This window comes from Schistocerca cancellata, chromosome 8, assembly GCF_023864275.1.
Source record: "Schistocerca cancellata isolate TAMUIC-IGC-003103 chromosome 8, iqSchCanc2.1, whole genome shotgun sequence".
Classification (NCBI taxonomy): Eukaryota; Metazoa; Arthropoda; class Insecta; order Orthoptera; family Acrididae; genus Schistocerca; species Schistocerca cancellata.
Window position 1 is genome coordinate 414,698,670 of NC_064633.1, and position 17,261 is coordinate 414,715,930.

At 40.0% G+C, this 17,261-nt stretch overlaps 1 protein-coding gene across 2 annotated transcripts in view; it reads right to left on the reverse strand.

Annotated features, from left to right (window-relative positions):
• LOC126095738 (protein ABHD18) overlaps positions 1–17,261 on the reverse strand; it is a 182,846-nt gene that overhangs the window by 127,046 nt on the left and 38,539 nt on the right. For both annotated transcript variants that reach the window (XM_049910507.1, XM_049910506.1), the window contains exons 3-5: positions 7,415–7,597; positions 7,225–7,337; positions 7,008–7,146 (exon numbers count right to left, since the gene is read on the reverse strand). In XM_049910507.1, coding sequence (XP_049766464.1) covers positions 7,008–7,146; positions 7,225–7,337; positions 7,415–7,597 — 435 coding nt within the window. The remainder of the gene's footprint in view (positions 1–7,007; positions 7,147–7,224; positions 7,338–7,414; positions 7,598–17,261) is intronic.

The following is a 17,261-nucleotide window of genomic DNA, read 5'->3' on the forward strand; positions in this document are numbered from 1 at the left end:
TCAATGCTCCTGGAACTGTCAATTTACTGAACTCAGGTGTGTGACACATATGGCGATGCAGGGGAGACGACCACACCAGAATGGAGGTAAAACACTGGAAAGCTGGCAAGTGTGTCAACATTGGTCACGTTTCTGCCCAATGTGAGCAGCATAGATCAACAACTGCAGAGTCAGTCGCCACCCAAGAAACTTAGCGATGTTGTAAAAAACAATGAATAAATACCTCCGACAAATGGGTGTGAGGTGGTTCTTTGGAAGGTCCTTTGAGGGGAGAGAGAAGATATGATGAAATGTCGGCTGGATGGATGGCCCGATGGTTAGTCAGTGGACGACATAATCCGCTACGACGATTTAGCTGCTATGCTGCTCAACAGAAGATGTCAGTACCGGGCCACTAGGCCAACGCAGAGGATGCCATCCCAGATGTCACCAGAAAGAAGTTCGTGTGGTACTTACCAAGGTGACTGGCGAGGATGAAAGGACTGTGGCGTCACCAAATAGGCCACCTGTCAACTTAGAGGTTGATGAACTCCACCAGAAGACATCACACCTGAGGGTCACTAGTTCGATTTCAGAATGGAGCACTCCACATCGTGCCGTAGCTGCTTGTTAATACGCAACAAGCGAATTCACAAGAAGGAGGATGCACAACCACTGCAGAGAGTTACGGGCGTGGTGCTGAGGGAAGAATATGCTGTTGGCGTGCCGCTGCAATACGAACTTTTGCCATATCAGCTCTTACTGGAATGTACACACTGTGACTCTGCCATTCTGCAGCCACAAGGAGCTGAGCGAGTCAAAAGATAATGTATTAGTCTGTTTGTTTTAAGAGTCTTATGTCTCAATAAATGACTGTTAGTGGAACCACCAATGTTTCACTCACACCTCACCCACTGAGCTGAGGAAAGAGGCCACTCCACCGTCCTCAAAGTGTCACTTTCTTCCCACCATCACTGACAAAATAATGACCTTTGCTACCCTCTGGCACTGATGCTCAATATCTAGTCACTAAACCCTGATCTGCTACTTTTGGTGTCAGATAACCTTGGCTCTATTTTGAGGGGTAAGTGATAGGGAATTTGTGGTACAAGAAATTCATAATGCCATCATCAGTGACAGCCCGTGAACAGCAGACAGTATTTCAGTACACTTGTGAGTGCAAATTGGTTCCAGACTTTTTCCTTTGCAAGTAATGCTTTTGCGGTGTAAAAAACAAATGATGTAAAGCTCTCATTTTTTCAAACAAATTTGACACTAGCGAATTTCTTTTCAGGGGGTGTTAGATGTTTCTTTTGATCAAAATTGTAATTAAATTTCTAATGTTACTTGTTATATAGCTGTTTCTATGTTCTTGTTGCCATAGGAAGTATATTTGTGGGAATAACCATTTGTTAAACACGAAAGGATTACAATGACAGTAAGACACAAGGAGTTCCCACCCACGACATTATTCAGAGTCTACTTAATCAAGTAGCCCAACTGCGGTCTGAAAATAATGAATTGTTGAGTCAATAGTTCGACATCTAGTGCAACCTCTCCCATACTAGATTTATCAGCAGCCACCCTCGTGACTCCCTTTTCTGGCAAGCCAAGCGAGGATACAGAAGCATTTTTTGCTTATTTGTTAAAAGCCGCTAAACTTGGTTCTTGGTCAGATGAACAGATGTTGCAAATGTCAAAGTTAGGGTTAATAGGGGAAGCTAAGGTGGATGTACTATATCATGAGGAGTTACAAAATGCATTAACTTTTGAACAATTGAAACAAGGTTTGCTCAAAGGGTTTAAAAAGCAGAACAGTTGCTGTTTTTATACGGTGCAGTTGAACACAAAGTCCCGAAGGCACAAAAAAACAATAGAAAGCTTTGTGGATAGAATACGAAAGGTTAATAGTAACACTTGCCAATTCTCAGGCAGTGATGAAGCCAATATGTATACTCTACAACAAGCAGAGAATAGAGCCTTAGATACTTTTTTGAGAGGATTGCCACCCGAAACATTGTGCCATGTTAGCGCAGAATTTCCGAAGAATTTAACTGATGCAGTGAATTTGCTACAGCTTTAGAGGAAACGGAAGCCGCGATGAGGTGCAAAGAAAGAAAAAATGTATTTTCCCCGGGGTCTATTGCTTCAGATGTGATCGGCAGGGACACATAGCAAAAAGCTGTCACCAACCACAGTGTACAAATTGTCTAAGGATGGGCCATACATATCTTGAGTGTAGCAGTACTGGGAAAATTGCAAACAGGGGTCCGTTAAACAGGAATGGGAACCCCGGAACTACCACCAGGCGTTCTCTTTAAAATTCCACACTGTTAGAATGCATGCGAAGGTGGAGTGCTGGTTTCCAGGCACTATTAATGGTAAAACACATAGACTATTAGTCGAAACTGGGGCTCACATGTCAGTCATAAGTAAACAGTGCACTGAGGTGAGGAGATATGACCCTCCAAGATATAAGTTAAGTGGTGTAGGTGGAGGTGATATACATTCAGTAGGCTGTATGTCACTGACATTTCACATTGAGGGTGTTTAAAATTGCAGGAGTTTTGGAAGTTGCATCAAAGGCAGTGACAAATATGATGCTATTCTTGGGTTAGATTTCCTAAATAAACATCATGTCATAATCAACTTTGGGCAGCAAACAGTGGAGCTTAGCGGAACATTGTTTCGATTGGGTGACACAGGTGCCAAGGACGCTCAGCCATAAGATCCCTCTCCCCGGAAAGAGGAATCAACTTAACTGCGAGCAATGTTCTTGAAGATAGATTCATGGGATAAAATACCATTTGGTACAGGAAAGCTACTTTGGATGGACATTAATGCTGCTTTACCTGCAAAAAAACTATGCCTAGTGGAACTATTAGAGGAAAATGATGAATTAGATACAGCACATTGTTTTGTGTGCAGGAGTATAGATCGTGCTGCAACAATTGATGGAATACAGAAAATACCAGTGCATATACAGGGTGTTACAAAAAGGTACAGCCAAACTTTCAGGAAACATTCCTCACACACAAAGAAAGAAAATATGTTATGTGGACATGTGTCCAGAAATGCTTACTTTCCATGTTAGAGCTCATTTTATTACTTCTCTTCAAATCACATTAATCATGGAATGGAAACACACAGCAACAGAATGTACCAGCGTGACTTCAAACACTTTGTTACAGGAAATGTTCAAAATGTCCTCCGTTAGCGAGGATACATGCATCCTCCGTCGCATGGAATCCCTGATGCACTGATGCAGCCCTGGAGAATGGAGTATTGTATCACAGCCGTCCACAATACGAGCACGAAGAGTCTCTACATTTGATACCGGGGTTGCATAGACAAGAGCTTTCAAATGCCCCCATAAATGAAAGTCAAGAGAGTTGAGGTCAGGAGAGCGTGGAGGCCATGGAATTGCTCTGCCTCTACCAATCCATCGGTCACCGAATCTGTTGTTGAGAAGCTTACGAACACTTCAACTGAAATGTGCAGGAGCTCCATCGTGCATGAACCACATGTTGTGTTGTACTTGTAAAGGCACATGTTCTAGCAGCACAGGTAGAGTATCCCGTATGAAATCATGGCGATGAATCGAGGAATTACAGTACATACTGACGAAACTAAAATGAGCTCTAACATGGAAATTAAGCGTTTCCGGACACATGTCCACATAACATCTTTTCTTTATTTGTGTGTGAGGAATGTTTCCTGAAAGTGTGGCCGTATCTTTTTGTAACACCCTGTAGATAGTTTTGGGGCAGAAGACAAGGAGTTATGAAAGGGAATGTTATTAGCTAACATAAGTGCCTTAGAGGAGGGAGATTCTGATCGGTCAGATGTAGACAATAGTGACAAATCAGCTGCCTACAAAACTGCATTGTGCCAGAAGATATCACACTTAAAAGGAAATGAACAGGATATGATAGAAGCAGTGTTGGGCGAGTTTCACGACCTGTTTAGTTCAGAGGGACAACTACCAGCAACAAACGTCCCACAACACAGGATTCCAACAAGAGATAACGCCCCAGTTTATAGGAGACCATACAGAGTTCCTCACCAGTTACAACCAATACTTGATGAATTCACAGATCAGCAGTTAAAGGATGGTATAATAGAGCCTTCAGATTCGTCATACAGTGCAAACATAATTGTGCTAAAAAAAACTGCTGACAGTGCAAAACATTATAGATTCTGCCATGATTACAGGCATTTAAATAGCAAAACAATTTCAGACATGTATCCAGTACCGAATATCACAGATACCACTGCCATCTCAGCAACAGTAAATATTTCTCTACAGCCAACTTGAGGAGCACGTACCATCAAATAGAAGTTGCACTAGAGGACAGACATAAAACTGCTTTCTCCACACCTTCAGGTTGTTGGCAATTCTTAAGAATACCTTTCACAATAAAGACTGCCCCTGCAACATTCCAAAGATTGCTAGACGGTGTGTTACATGGATTAAAAACTGACAATGTATGATACACCTCGATGACATATTCGTATTTTTAAAAGACATCAAAGAGCATGCGATTTGCTTACAAGAAGTTTTCCAACATCTCAGAGATGCTAAATTAACATTAAATTTGGAAAAGTGTCAGTTCACATTAAAGAAAGTAACATATTTAGGCCATCTTATCAGTGAACACGGTATCCAAACTGATCCATGGCTAATAGCTGCAGTTAAAGATTTTCGAACACCACAGTCTACCAAAGAAGTACAGCAGTTTCTAGGTCTCTCAAATTATTATCGAAAGTTTGTAAAAGACTATGCAGAAATAGCATGACCTCTCATGCAGTTATTGAAAAAAGGTACTAAATTTCACTGGACAACAGAATGTGACACAGCACTGGAAACACAGAAATACAAATTAACACACAGTCCTGTATTAATCTACACAGATTTCAGCAAAGAATTCATCCTGTCATGCGATGCATCTGGACATGCTATCAGTGCAGTTTTTGGTCAAAACATTAACAGTGCAGAACATCCAGTAGCCTACACATCCAGACCAGAATTCAGATAATTAAATATGGCAGAAAAGAATTACTCAACAACAGAAAAGGAGTTATTGAGTATCATCTATGGTTTAAAATATTTCAGGTGCTATCTGTATGGGAATAAATTCCAGATAACCACGGACCATGCTGCTCTCAAATGGTTATTTGGGATAAAAGACACACATCAAGTCATTTGTCGCATTGATCCCTATGTCTCTCTGAAATGGACTTTGAAGTCATTCATAAACTGGGGAAGAAACACCCCAATGCAGATTGTCTTAGCAGAAAGGTAGCGGTATTAGAAGCAGTAGGTTGCAATGCAGCAGAATGGTGAAAAGCACAGGCTTCAGATGCAGATTACAAGAGGTATGTGACACAGTGGCAGTTTTGTTTAGAGGATGGGGTCCTGTGTTCAACAACTAGTCTCGGGCCAAGAATCATGGTTCCCAAATGCCTCCAACTGGAAGTCATGTAAGAGGCCCATGAATACATTAAGCAGATTCAGAAAGATGTGGGTTTCAGTAGTTATTGGGAGATGAAGAGGCTCACACAGGATAGAGTCAGATGGAGAGCTGCGTCAAACCAGTCTTTGGACTGAAGACCACAACAACAACAACAACAACATCACAACAATACTTGGCACCAACAAATATTCAGTAGATGCAATACAAATATAATTTATGTTAAGTTTTTACTAATTTTATATTATCTGTCTGATGCAACAGTATTAATAAGACACAGGATATCCACAGAGGAATGGTCAAAACTCAGAGATATGACAGAAATGATCATCGGAAGTAAAGAAGCCTTGTAAACATGGGATATAAAATGTATACCACAAGAGATATGGGCACTTGTTCAGTAGAAGAGAAAAACTGTGTGCCCGACCGAGACTTGAACTCGGGACCTTTGCCTTTCGCGGGCAAGTGCTCTACCATCTGAGCTACCAAAGCACGACTCACGCCCGGTCCTCACAGCTTTACTTCTGCCAGTATCTAGTCTCCTACCTTCCAAACTTTACAGAAGCTCTCCTCTTACACTTTTAATAGGTTGGTACATAAGTTTGTAGCATTTTTGTTTTGCATGTTAGTATTATGGTTGCTATGGGTTTATTTATTGATTATAATTTTATATTTGTAGTTCACTTTTTTTATTTGAGTTTATACATTCTCATTTGGATATAGTGAGTGGAACTGTAGGTGCTAGAAAATGGAGCGCCAAGTGGAGAAAACAGAAACATTTCCTACATGTTATTCTGTCTGCATTCTATAAAGGGGTGACAGCAGCATAGGCATCCAGAGACATTTGTGCCATGTATGGGGATAATGCCACTGGACAGAGCACGACAAGAAAATGGTTCTCTTTTTTTAAGGAGGATCATTTTGACATTAGTGACTGTCCACATTCAGGAAGAACTTTGGGGTTTTATGAAGATTGTTTAAATGCATTAATCCAGAATGATTCATGTCAATGTACTTGACAACTGGCAAATGTGATGAACTGTGATCATTACATCATGTGCGACATTTGCATGTAACCACCAACATGAGACATTTGGATGCAATGGGAAAGCTTCAAAAATCGGGGTGGGGATTAACAACTTCACTGGATGGTGCAGGGGCTAACGCATCTGCCTAGTAAGCCGAAGATCCCGGGTTCAAATACTAGCCTGGCACACATTTTCACTCATCACCACTGATTCCATTTAATTGTTCTGATGCAACTGACATCAGTAATCCCTTCCCTTTCCTTTCCTTTCCTTTCCTTTTTCTCTCCTCCACTTTCGGTTTACATATAAGATTATGACAGTATGACTTGATGCCACAGAATGGTTTATTCATCAATTAATGTGCAAGCAATATATTTAATGCATGGACGTTGATTTGCACTGTCTTTCACGCATGTAAGTAATTTTTCTGTATTTTCATTTATCATTGAAGTTTCATTTTTTATTGTTTCTTTTTCATTACACATTTATTAAGCTTCAGAATACATGATGTAGCCAGTATACTTACATGTCCTCCCATTGATATTCCAGTTAAACCAAGGGGTCCAAACCCAGACTTCTCACACCAGTGAAGAATTGCCAGAGATTCTAGTATCAGGCAACCACCCATAACAAATATGTCAGAAACATTATGGAGACTGGAACGACTGAAACAGGAAATATGAACATTTAGGTCATGGTGATGAAATAATTTCTAATGTGGGCTAAAATACTAGATAACTTACACTTGATCCTTAGGCTTTCGCTGGCCATAAAATGGATTCTCCAGCAATACAGCACCAATACCAGATTCCTTTATAAGTGGTTTAGCCATTATTTGTCTTCTCCTCCAGTATCCCTGAGGAATAGTCATTTTAATTTATAATTACCAGTATTCATTATATTGTTTAAAATGACATCTGTTCTGCAACTTACATGGTCACCTGTACCAGCCAAATGTATGCATACTGGTCTGTATTGCTTTGATTGCCATTCAGCTGGGAGAACAGCCTGAAAATAGGCAGTTTCTGCTTCTTTAGGCAAAATGTTGGGCAGGTGCTTCACAAATGGTGACAAAAATTTTCCTTCAAGGATCCTATAGTCTCCCACAGTTTCATCCTGAAATAATTATTAGGAAACAATTGCATCAGAATTGTGTTTTACCAATACTAAAATCAGTATTTTATTTGATTATCAAGAATTGTCGGTTGTGTTGTGTGTTATAAGGAGACATCATACCAACAGCTTATACTCCTTCTTTTAATATACTACTGAATTGCCAGAAACTTGCATTACAGTCACGAACAGCTTGCGATGTATATGTATGGATCAGATCCAAGTACATATTTGCATTGTCAGTTTAACACAATAATTATCACATACACTATGTAATTACCAGTGTATATAATTTTTAAATACAACAGTATCACACAAAATTCACATCTACTGTACAGTCAACCTATACGATTTTATTTCTATTCTACCACACATAAGAACATATCTTGAGTTTGCTATCCATCCATGCACATTTTAATTCTGTTAAGTTGTATGTCTATTTCCAATTCTTTGAACTTAGTATCTCTTCACTGTCTGAATAGAAATGATTTTCCATAAGCAATAGTTTTATTGTTAGCCTAAATTTCTCTTTCAAGTTAAAATTTGAAATTTGAAATGGTAAACAGTTATACAGTTTTTATTGCCATATAAGCAGCACTTCTTTCAAGTTATGCTGTGTTGTGTTGTGGAACTATTAACTGGCAGCATGGATATGTATAGCTTCATTTTTACTGAATTTGTTTTCATGTGCCCATGTGAACAATAGTATTTTATACATGTACAAACAGTAGAAAGTTAAAATTTTAGGTTTTTTGAATAGTGGCCTGCAGCTATCTGGTCTTCTTAGATTAGCCATTATTTTGACGGTAACTTTCTGCAGATTGAAACATCTTTTTTGTATTGACTCAGCTGACACATATTTCCATTCCATAGCTCATAATAGCATTAGAATATGATAAATACACCATTTCCATAAGATCATCTGTTACCAGAGGTTTAATGTTTTAGAGATCAAATATAGCTGAACTTAGTTTGCTTGTTAACATACCAATGTAGTCTTTCTACAGTAAACAAAATGGAAGCTATTAGCTAAATACTGCAACTATAAGATCTGCCATGAATCAAAGTTTAGTGTAAGAAAAGTTTATTCTTACAGCCTCAGTTTCAAGACATAAATGACTGACAACTAGTTTCAGTCATATATAATGGCCATCTTCAAATCTGAGTGTTCGCTACTAGTCATCAACCAAAATAATTTAGGCAAAAGTTTTCAGCCTGAAGTTAATGTACAATAAAGGATTGCTGAATATGTTACATAGCAATATAAACATTTATCAAGTGTCTGATGCTGGTATGTTAGAATTTCTTTACTCTGTAATTCCTTGCTGATAACTTTCACCCTGAAGATATTGACCAATCGCAAACTCTGAATACTCAGATCTGAAGATGATCGATCATTAACTACAATCAAAGCTAGTCATCAGAATTTGTGTCATGGAACTGAGCCTATAAAAACAAACTTTTCTTAAAATATGTACAGTTGAAATACTTCTCACAATGAAATGTCATGCATTATAACAGTTTATTTGTGACAGAATGTTTGTGTCACCAAAAAGCTGTGCAAGTTGCAGAAAAAAAGGGTGAGGTGGAGGCAAGAAGTCAGAATCAGTTGCTAACTCAAGAACATCTGTGTGCCAAGTGTAATTTTTGTACTCAGTTACCACTACAAACTCACATTGAGATGTGGTCAGTTTTCAGACAGGTTAAAACAGTCATTAGCAATATTATCTTCATGAAAAGGGAGTGAGAGATAAACAGTCCATTATAGACTGACCTTTTGTTATTAGTGCTTCCTGAGATTTTTGAGACCATCAGCGCAAATTATTTTCATTCAAACTCACAGTTTGGTTTCAGGAAAGTATTCAACAAAAATATCATTCACTCATTTTGTGTGACGTAACTGCAGCACCAAATGAAATGCTGACAACAGTAAGTATCTAATTTAGTTTTATCAAACAATGGAAACTCCAGGTAGGAATATCAACAATGTGGAAAAGATAGATTGATACTTACTATACAGAAGACACGTCAAGCTGTAGACAGGCACGATTAAAAGACACTCACATGTACCTTTCAGCCACAGCCTTCACCAGTAAAGACATTCACGTACACGCAAAAGCAAGCACACCTCATTCACACACGAGTGCCAACTTCAGCATCTCAGGCCAGAATGCAACACCACATAGAATGTAAGCAGTGATCTGGATGGGTTGGGGAAGGGGGAGGGGAAATGGGATGGGAAGGGGAGGGTAGGGTAGGGTAAGGGGAAATGGGATGGGAAGGGGAAGGGGAGGCATAGGAGGGGTGTACAGGTGGGAAGAGAGACGAGTGCTGTCTGGTGGAGCATGCAGATACTAGACTCCAACAGGTGCAGCGTCAAGAGGTTGTGGGGCAGGGAGTTGAGGAAAAAAGGAACAGAAAATGAGAGGAGTGGAGAAAGATGGGCAGATGAGTTGGCAGACGGCTGCAAATAAACAGGGTGGGAGACGAGAATGGGAGGAGATGATAGGACATAGGGGATGGAAACTGTTGGGTGGAGGGTATGGAGAAAGTATGTTACTGTAGGTTGAGGCCAGGGTAATTAAGGGAGCAAAGAAAGTGTTGTAAGGATAACTCCCATCTGTGCAGTTCAGAAAAGCGGAGAGTGGAGAGAAGGATCCAGATGACCCGGGTTGTGAAGCAGCCATTGAAATCAAGTGTGTTTTGTTCAGCTGCATGTTGTGCCACAGGGTGGTCAGTTTGCTCGAGGCCACAGTTTGGCAGTGGCCAATGAACCTGGTGGACAACTGGTTGGTAGTCATACCAATATAAAAAGCCGTGCAATGGCTGCAGCAGAGCTGGAAAATGGTTGGTTGGTTTGTGGGGGTTAAAGGGACCAGACTGCGACGGTCATCGGTCCCTTTTTCCAAAAAACGAAAATCACCCACAGAGAATAAAAAACGAACAACAGAAAAGACGGCAGACGACACAGGACAAGAGAGACTCAGACAGAGATCAGACAAAACAAATTAAAATCACACAGTGTGTGACAGTGGTTGGCCGACCATAGAGAAAACAAAAGGAAAAGCCAACCACTGAGAAACATATTAAAAACTCAGTCTAAAACCATAGGCCATGACATGGCTGCTTTCACAGGTGGCTCAGCCCCTTATGGGGTAGGATGAACCTGTGACACGACTGGAAAAGGAGTGCTGGGTGGGTCGATTGGGCAGGTTTTGCACAAGTCTACCACAGGGATATGATCCTTTGTGGCAGGGAGTTGGGAATTATCCTTACAATGCATTCTCCATTCCCATACTTATCCTGGCCTCAACCTATGGTAACATACTGTCCCCACACCCTCCACCCAATAGTTTCCACCCTCTATGTCCTATCATTTCCTCCCCATTATTGTCTCACACTCTGTTTATTTGCAGCCCTCTGCCAATGCATCCAGCCATCTTTCCCTGCTCTTATAACTTCTCACTCCTTTTTACCCCACCTCCCTGCCCCAAAATCTCCTGGCATTGCAGCTGTTGTAGTCCAGTCCCTGCACACTCCACCAGACAGCATTCATCTCTCTCCCCAGCAATACACTACTATCCTTTGCTCTTCCCCTTCTCCTACCCCTTCCCCACCACGTGATGTTGCATTCAGGCCTGAGATGCTGGAGTTGGCAGTCACGTGTGCATGAGGTATGCTTGCTTGGGTGTGTATGTGAATGTTGTATGGGTGTCTCTCCTTACTGACAAAGGCTGTAGCCAAAAGCTACATGTGAGTGTCTTTTAATCGTGCCTATCTGCAACATGACGTGTCTTCGTTATGGTAAGTAGCAATCTATCTTTTCCACGTTGTTAGTTTCATTTTATGAAATAATTTGATTGTTTAAGTTTGTGGAAGTATGCCCTACCAGGTGACAGGGAATGTCCCAGAAACAGAGTTAAAGTGGTTAACTGCACACATATTTTATTCATGAAACTTGACACAGTAGCTAATCCACTAGATATCATTGCTCAGAATGTGAACAAGTCAAAGACACCAAAGTATAGATGTTCCTCTCCTTGCTCGCCAGTTATGCATGTCCTAATCGATATTAGTCGATTGACAGTTTCTGTGAAGTTTGGAAGGTAAGTGACTAGGTACTGGTGGAAGTAAAGCTGTGACAGGTCATGAGTTGTGCTTGGGTAGGTCAGTCTATAGAGCACTTGTCTGCGAAAGGCAAAGGTCCAAAGTTTGAATCTCAGCCTAGCACACAGTTTTAATCTTCCATAAAGTTTCATGTAAGTGCATACTCTAATGCAGAGTGAAAATTTCATTCAGGACATTTAATGTGTTGAACTAGTGTTGGAAGGTCCATATGCTCAGGGTATAACAAAACTGCCAGAATGCACCAGTGATTTCCCATACTGCATTCCGGCCTGAGACATTTGTAGGCCCTCTTTGAAGACAGTTCAGACATCAAGTAGTAACTTAATTAAAGCTTTGGTCCACAATCTGCCATGTCACATAAGGATGGCTTTGAGAGACCTGTGCCATATCATCTTTCAACTAACCCATTACTCTTTGACTGATAGGCTGTAGTGCAGTTGCATTTCATTCCACAGAGGTTACACAGCGTGCTGAACAGTGTTGACTTGAACTGGTGCCCTTGGTTTGTAGTTATCGTGTTTGGTGTGCTGAAATGTGCTGCCGATGTTTCTATAAAGGAGTAGCTGGTAGACTCTGCCATGATGTCTTTAAGGGGGACCATTTCCACCCACCGGGACTCTCTGTCTACCACTGATGGTAGATACTTGAATCCCTCTGAGTTCAAGAGAGGGCCAACAAAAATCAATGTATACATGGCAATTGAAATTTCAAAATGACCAACTGTGGTTGAGCATGTCTTCCAACTTTATTGTATTGGCACAGTACACATTCCTGTGTCCAGGTGTGGCAGTCTTACTTGATGTTGGGCCACACGAAGCATTCTGTAATGGGCCAGACTGCGCATTTGACACCCGGGTGAGGCTTCCTGTGGAGATGGTTTAAAATTGCATGACACATGGTTTGTGGCATCAACAGACAGATCCTATTAAGAGAGGTTTAGTGTTTGTCCCCGGAACAGTGCGCTGTGCAATTTGTAAGCCAGTAGCATCATTGCACATCAATTCTGCGATGCTCTCATCATTACACTGGTTGGTGGCTAGTTCCTCATAATCTCAAGTTGGAGGGAAATGATATTGATTCGTGATACGTAGTTGGCAATGACACTGTCGGCCCCATGTAGCTGGTAGATATCCACAATGTACTGTGGGATAAGGTCCATTTGTCAGTACCGTGGAGGGATGACATCCTTCAACGGATGCTGTGAAGCATCAACAAGTGGTTCATGGTCTGTAAAAATCATAACATGTTGCCCTCGACATCTTAACGAAATTATCTCAATACCTCAAAAATAGTGAGAATTTCTCAGTCAAAGGCTGACCATTTGGACAGATGGGATGCAAGTTTCCGTGAGAAGAAATGAAGGGAGTGTACCCCTCTGGCAATTAGCTGTTGCAGTGCAGCACCAATCGTGGTGTCACTTGCATCAGTGGTGAGTGAGAGTTGTGCATCTGGAATGAGGTGGGCCAATGAGATTGTGTGTGCAAAGAAATCCTTAGCAAGTTCGAATGTGTCTTCCTTCTCCCTTCATTGTTAGGTCCCACCAGCACGTCGGTGAGGGGTGCTTGTAAGTCTACTGCTTGTGGCAGATGATGCCAGTTAAAGTTCCAAATTCCTAAGAATAAATGGAGCTCATAATAATTCTGGGGGAGGGGAAGCTGAGTGTCGGCTTGGTCCATGGTTGGCCCGATCCATGTGGCGCTATGTGCCTGAAAAAGATAACTTCTGTCTTCTGTAACATCCTAATATTAAAAAATTACTACATAAGGCCAATTTTAATGTCTAGATGGATTCATATCTCAATGGAATGATTTCTTGGAAGTTTTACATTCAGGATCTTATGAAGAAACTGCGTGCTACTGGCTTCACCATTAGAATACTCTGCGTTGTTCTCTACAATGAAACACAGAAGCTCGGTACTTTGCCTGTTGCACAAATTTACGTCTAAAATTTATGTTGTAGCTATGCGATAACCACATGAGTTCACATGCTTCCAACTACTGAGACCCATTAACAGAACAAAGATGTTAGTGTTATGTACACCAGAAAGATGAGTTTAAATATTACTTGAGAAATACGATGCTCACTCCATTAAAAGAGTGTTTTGTTGTAGGATTCTGAAATTTACCACTAAGTGGGTAGACAATGGAATCATATTTGAGAGGATGTCATTCCAGTCCACATCTGGTCATCCTAATGCAGTTTTTGTAAATCACTTAAGATGAATACTGGGATGGTTTCTTTGAAAGTGCACAGTTCATTTATTTCTCAGCCTTCCACAATTTGAACTTGTACTCTGCCTCTAATCAATTCATTGTCAGCAGGATGTCAACCTCTAAACTTCCATCCTTCTACAAACACACAATTTGTAAGTCAAACCTATAAAGTGAATGATGAACACAATGTGAAAGTGTCAACAGTATGAAGTTGTCTTCTCTCGTCGGCCCAGCAATTCTCACCATGTAATCCCCATGAGCAAACTGATATAGTTCTTTTTTCTAAACTGAGTACCATTTATTAATACCAATTTACAATTATGACTACACCCCTCGTGGTGTGTAGAAAATTACCAATGAAGACTTTTGTTCCTTTAGATGTGTTCCGTTTAAAGGGGTGCCTACAAGCTGCAAGGAATGCTCGGGCAAATCCTGGTAGAGACTGAAGATCTGCAATGCCTTAATAAGGCATTACTGAATGTGATGCCGCAAAGCAGGACTTGCCTGTAGTTAGCTTCACTTCCCCATTTCCAGGGTTCCCACAGGCAGTTTGTCCAGGCTTGTAATTTATGATGTAATTGTTTTGGTGGTTTCCCCTTCTTGTGTACACCAGGCAAAAATGTCCAAACTTTCATTTAAAATTTAACAAATGTAGGGAAACTGTCCGCACGGAGTGAAAAGTGTTAGTAGGAGATGCTAATTCTATTTTCGACAAAGGCCTTACTGGCCGAAAGCTTTATTTGTGACAGTCTATTTGTTGTGCCTATATGTGACTCGCATCTTCACTATATGGTGAGTAGCAACTTTCCTTTTCATAATATTGTTACATTTCATCATGAATTTTCCATTGTTTGATTTACACCATACATATATGTAATAAAAGTTCATTGTTATCTGAAAAGAGTGGCAGTTAATCAAATCAAATAACAGAAGAGTAATAAATCAACAAATCAAGACTAATTTGAAGCTGGCTATTACAAATGTTTAAAAGTGAAGATGCAGAAACAGGAGAAACTAGAAGATGTATTACGCAGAGGTAGGGGGGTGGGGTGGGGTGGAGATACACTTATTGAAAAGCAGATGTTCATTACTTTCATTTTGATTCCTCCAACCCTGCTCAGATTTGGGCTACTTTCATTTTATGTTACCCCACTTCCATTTAGATGTGTGTTTCTAGATGCCAATGCAGCATAATTACTGGAAATTTCCTTTCTCTATTTTGTCTGTTTCTGTATTTGGATAAGTTTATGAATTATTACATGCTTCTTAAACTGTTTTATGCACACTATGAAACTGGCTTACCACGCAGAATAGTACATTTGCTATCCTTTAGCCCATTACTGTACTGATAAGATCTTATGTTCACTTTCACGTTATAAAATACTGGTTAAGCACACAGTATACACAAGAAGCTGCTATCCAGGCAATAGGAGTATGTGTGACGTTCACACGTGGAGGGCTTTATATAAGATAAACCTCGTGTAACAAAGTCATTCATTACAGCGGGAAATTTATGTCTTTGCAGATGAGAAAAAGAAAATGTAAACCTGATTTTAGTTGACTGGAGGAAAATTCTGAGTGAAAATCTGCAATTACACTCATTTGTTAACATTAGGAATGGCCTCATAGTTCTTGGAATGGATATTTGATCAAAGAAAGAAATAAGAAATAGCAAAATCTTTAATTCTTAATGGAATAAACACTGGAAAAATAACGGAATGGCAATAGTGCTGGTGTATTTATTGCTGAAAAAAAGGAAAAAAAAAAGTATTGAGCAGTGAAATAAATACCAGTTCAGAATGAAAGATAATTTGGTGAAGACAGGCATAAAAGGTAACCATCTTCAGAGAATACCAAAGTGGCTGAACACTTCCAAGAGTCTGCAAAATTCAAATTTCTCAACTACACTGCAGTAACAGGAATCAGCTTCAATGTACCACCAAGATACGTGTGGGATATTGTATAAAACATGATCCTCACGTATCACCTTGAGTGGTATGTTGAGAAAAAAAACTTGCAATGATGACATCCTACATCTCCTCATAACAAACATGTTCGAAGTTTTGAGTTAAGTGAACAAATGGAAATAAGTCGTGACCAGAAGGCTGCTAAACCATCAACAATTACTGATTTTGGAAGAATTGTTAAGGAAGGAGGAAAATAAGTTGTAAAGTAGCTGATTATCAAGAAACTGGTGGTAAACACTGAAAGCAAAATCTGGAGGGTGTGGAAACTACATACAATGTTCTAAAGTACATACTAGATTAGTTTCTGCTGTGTGTGGTACTGTGGCACAATGATTCAATGATAATGTTAGGATGGTGCCAGAAATGTAAAGTGAGCTTCACATTCAAACAAAGCTAAAGTTTTATTGAACCCAAAAAAAAAAAAAAAAAAAAAATGAATAAAGTAAAAACCAATGTAAGGACAACTAGGTAAGAATCATTCAAAGAATATAAATGCACAATCAAGAAAGATAGCTGGACTATGATACTCTCTTTAAAAATATAGAGTATGGAACATGTGCCTACAGTTGATGTTTTTTTCTCTACTTCTGAAAAGCCTTTAATACAGTTTTGGAGTGTTACCCTGTAAACAAAATATGGGCTTACAGAAGAAGAGCCCACATATGTCTTGTTTCTCTGCCTGCCACGGAAGTGTAATCAGCAACTATGTCAGGTGGTGTTAAATATGAGATTGTGTCACAAGAAACATCCTGCGGCAGCTACGCAAGTTGTTTGAACTCTTTACGACTAATTACTGTGGAAATTTTCAGGCAGTTCTGATGGAGGAGTCCTATGACACATCCGAAGCCTATCAGAAGTAAACAAAAATAGAAGCCGAGGTTTCCAGATGGAACTCTGTCTCTTCTCACTGCCAGCAACTCACCTTTTGTAACTTCACAGGACTTTAAACTTTGACAGCCAAGTTAACTCATAGCGATTGAGGAACACTACGTAGATTGTAATTGTTCCAACCAAGAGCATCAGTGTTTGTGTCCTTTAAAACTAACAATTATCAGCAAATGCAGTAGTTTTTGTTGTAGGACAAGTTTTGTGTCCAATGTAGGTAAGTGGGGGACAGACAAAATTGGGTATGAGAATTGTCAAACATAGCATAGATTAGCCTGTTAGTTCCTACAGTCGACGGACAGTGAGATGCTTGGTGACCTAGTGGAACTGTTCACACTGCAAATTTTAGAGACACTGCAGTAGCAATGCCAGTTTAAAAAACAAACAGTGCTGCTCAAAAAGTAGCATGAGCAAAAGATGTTGCCATCACAGAACACTGAAATATCAGAAGTGCAAGGCTCATGTTAAAACACA